The sequence below is a fragment of the Cyprinodon variegatus genome, unplaced genomic scaffold (assembly GCF_000732505.1).
Source record: "Cyprinodon variegatus isolate N-32 unplaced genomic scaffold, C_variegatus-1.0 Scaffold43, whole genome shotgun sequence".
NCBI classification, from domain to species: domain Eukaryota; kingdom Metazoa; phylum Chordata; class Actinopteri; order Cyprinodontiformes; family Cyprinodontidae; genus Cyprinodon; species Cyprinodon variegatus.
The window spans coordinates 232,672-235,742 of NW_015150496.1; the positions used below are offsets into that span (position 1 = coordinate 232,672).

At 35.1% G+C, this 3,071-nt stretch overlaps 1 protein-coding gene across 1 annotated transcript in view; it reads right to left on the reverse strand.

Moving 5' to 3' along the window:
- The window catches only part of LOC107081863 (protein FAM57A-like), a 54,262-nt gene extending 52,825 nt beyond the window's left edge, over positions 1 to 1,437 (reverse strand). The window contains exon 1 of the mRNA XM_015370193.1: positions 1,081 to 1,437. Coding sequence (XP_015225679.1) covers positions 1,081 to 1,202 — 122 coding nt within the window. The 5' untranslated portion in view covers positions 1,203 to 1,437. The remainder of the gene's footprint in view (positions 1 to 1,080) is intronic.
- Positions 1,438 to 3,071: the final 1,634 nt, after the last annotated feature.

Sequence of the window (3,071 nt, forward strand, 5' to 3'; positions counted from 1 at the left end):
CAACTCTAGATCCATCTCCGTGACCGTGATATCTTGTAAATGCGCCATTGTTGTTTTGGAAGATAAACACTCCTGGCGACGCCGCCAAAGTTCTCGTGACCATCTGCCGAACTTCTCACGAGTTCTCGAATAGGCTCCCCCTTGCGCTTTGGCGGGAAACTGCTGTGCATCCCTAAAAATTCCAGAAAGATGGTGCAGAAGCATATCAGCAAAACTGGTTCGTGACCAGACCCAAGCGACATTTGATGAGTGCGGATGCAGAACTATAATCTGGCCTTAAGGTGTGATTTCATCTGTGCCGTCAGCGACACAGCTAGTTAGAAATGTCCAACTTTTACTCAAACAAAACTGTGTTCAAGAGGTAAAACAAGATGACATAAGGAAGAGAGGGGGGGGGGGGGCAGTAAAGGGAAGACAGTGATGGTAAGAAATAAAGGAAAGGAACAAGGAGGGGAGGCAGGACACCACATTAAAAACTACAGAGGGACACCTAGAAAAAGGTTGGTTTAAAACATGGAAGGAAACAAGAAAGGAAACAAAGGACATATAGGGAAGAAGACAACCACATAGGGAGGAAACTAGGAGGCAAGGAGGGTAGGATAAATGCACAGAGGAGGAAAAATCCCAAAGAAAGAATAAACATTTAAAAAATAGGGCCTATAAATATATATATGATTCCTTTTTAAGATAGTTGGAAAATACGTACTAAAATCTGCTTTAAGACTCTAAGAACAACTTATCTGCAAACTGAACCCTTAGCAGCCCAGCATTTCCCTGCATACAGTGAACCTCAACGTTTGCTTTTCCCTGCAGGGACCCATAGTTTGGATGCGCGGTGATATTTATGTAATAATGCGCCTAGTGTGTAAAAACAACTAAAACCCAAATATAGCAGGAATAAACACAGAGGATAAGAAATGTATATATGTGTTATTTGAAGATTATTTCTGCTGAGGCGTTAAGAGAATAAAGTGTAACAGCAAAACTAGCTAACTGAAGGAGAGCGGCCGTTACTAGCTTAAACAGCCCGATAATCAGCCGTTAGAGGGAAGACAAACGGATCCAACAGAGTCATATTACCTCTCGCTGACCAGAACCACGTCCGCATTGGTCCAGTGTTTGAATACAGTTGGCAGAATCTTCTTGAAGGCGAAGAAAAGACCGGGGAAAACTACAGCCCCGCATGCTAAAACTTGCCACATCCTGCCGGTGTTATCCTCCCAACCTGTCCCGGAGACCTGGCCTTCTCTGCCCCGCTCTTCTGACCGTGATTCCCGCTCGGTTACACCTTGCAGTAAGGCATTTTCACGGGGCAGAGCTTCGGTGGGGTTTGTTTGGGGTTTTTTTTTCACCGGGAACGGTCCAACATCTCCGCACAGTCAGAGTGAAGAGAAGCGCAGCAGCAGCAGCACCAGTGTCGATGCTGAGCCCCTTATCTAACGCTTACACCCAGCTTCCTGTGGGGAGACTACCACAATAAAAGCCTGCATGGAAGCTTTTATTGCGAAAGGAAGCTTCCTATACACGTACAATTTACAGCTTGACACTTATGTATTCTGAAACTTATTACCAATCCTGATTCCTGCCATGATTAAAAATACAGCAATAAATAAATGCTCCAAAAATGAATAAGCATTCAATAATTGCCCCTCAAAAATACAATAAATAAATAAATGTAGGTAGAAATAAAATTATATAGTGAAACATAAATGTATATCTCTCTTTTAATCATATTTCTTTTCCACCTTTGTAATAATTACATTATTTATTTACCGTTATAATCTTCAACTTTATTTATTACTTATTTTTTTAAGTATTCATGTATGTGCATGTTATAATATTTTTTGATTGTATTATTCTTCCTTTGTATTTTTTACCCTATTAATTTCTTCCATGCTGTTTATTTCTGCAGTATTTACATTTCTGTCTGCATTTCTGCCTCATTATTAATTTAATACCATCAACAAGTACCCATGACTCTTTATATATATATATATATATATATATATATATATATATATATATATATTTCCAGCCACTTTTGTTGAAAGATTTCATTTTCTATAGCTTTTTTCCGAACATACGGCTTTACGATCAAAAGGAAGTAACCTTGCACAAATATATCACAAAATAAATTGTCTGACAAAAGTATTTTTATCAATTTTTTTTTAGAAAGCATTTTAAAAGCCACAATAATCACATTTAATGACTTTTATTACCAATTAAGGCCGTAATTAAAAAGAATATTAATCTAATGACTTTTAATTATTTTTAATGACCAGCGAAAACCCTGTTTTAATTAGCATCTTTATTTATTCGCCTTTGTAATAATTACCTTATTTATTTGTTGTCCGTTATAATCTTCAACTTTATTAATGACTTATTTTTTCAAGCATTTATTTATGTGCATGTTATAATATTTTTTGTCTGTTTTATTCTTCCTTTGTATTTTTTTTTAAACCTGTTTATTTCTTCAATGCGGTTTATTTCTTCTCTGTGGGTGAACTTCTGCCCATTTGTTGAGGTCCCATCTTCTTAACTCAAAGTTCAGAGTATTTAGTTAAAATTTCTCTTTTCTGGTGCTGTTGTTAAATAAAAGTACATTTTAAGATCATTTGAGGCAAGAATATTATACATTTAAGCATCACTCTATGGCCCATCTACTGATTTAATGCAATTTATGTATTGAGCATTTATTTATATAATTTAATTTCTACCTACATTTATTTGTTTATTGTATTTTAGGGGGCAATTGATTGTATGCTTATTTATTTATTGAGCCTTAATTTATTTCTGGATTTATTTTTAAAAATAGTAGAGCTGGTCCTCCATAGAAACAACCAACAAAAGGTTATGGTTAAGGTTAAGGTTAGGAAATATTTTATTACAAGATGGGGTTTTTTCACCAGCTTGTATATTTCATCGGTCCAGCATTTTTGAAAAAATAAATTGGAAATGGACTTGGTTGCTCCTTAAAAAATACTCTATATTTTTTTCTCATTTATTTTATTTTTTAATTTTATTTTTAATTGTATTTATTTTTTTGTATTTTATTTATTTATTTATTTATT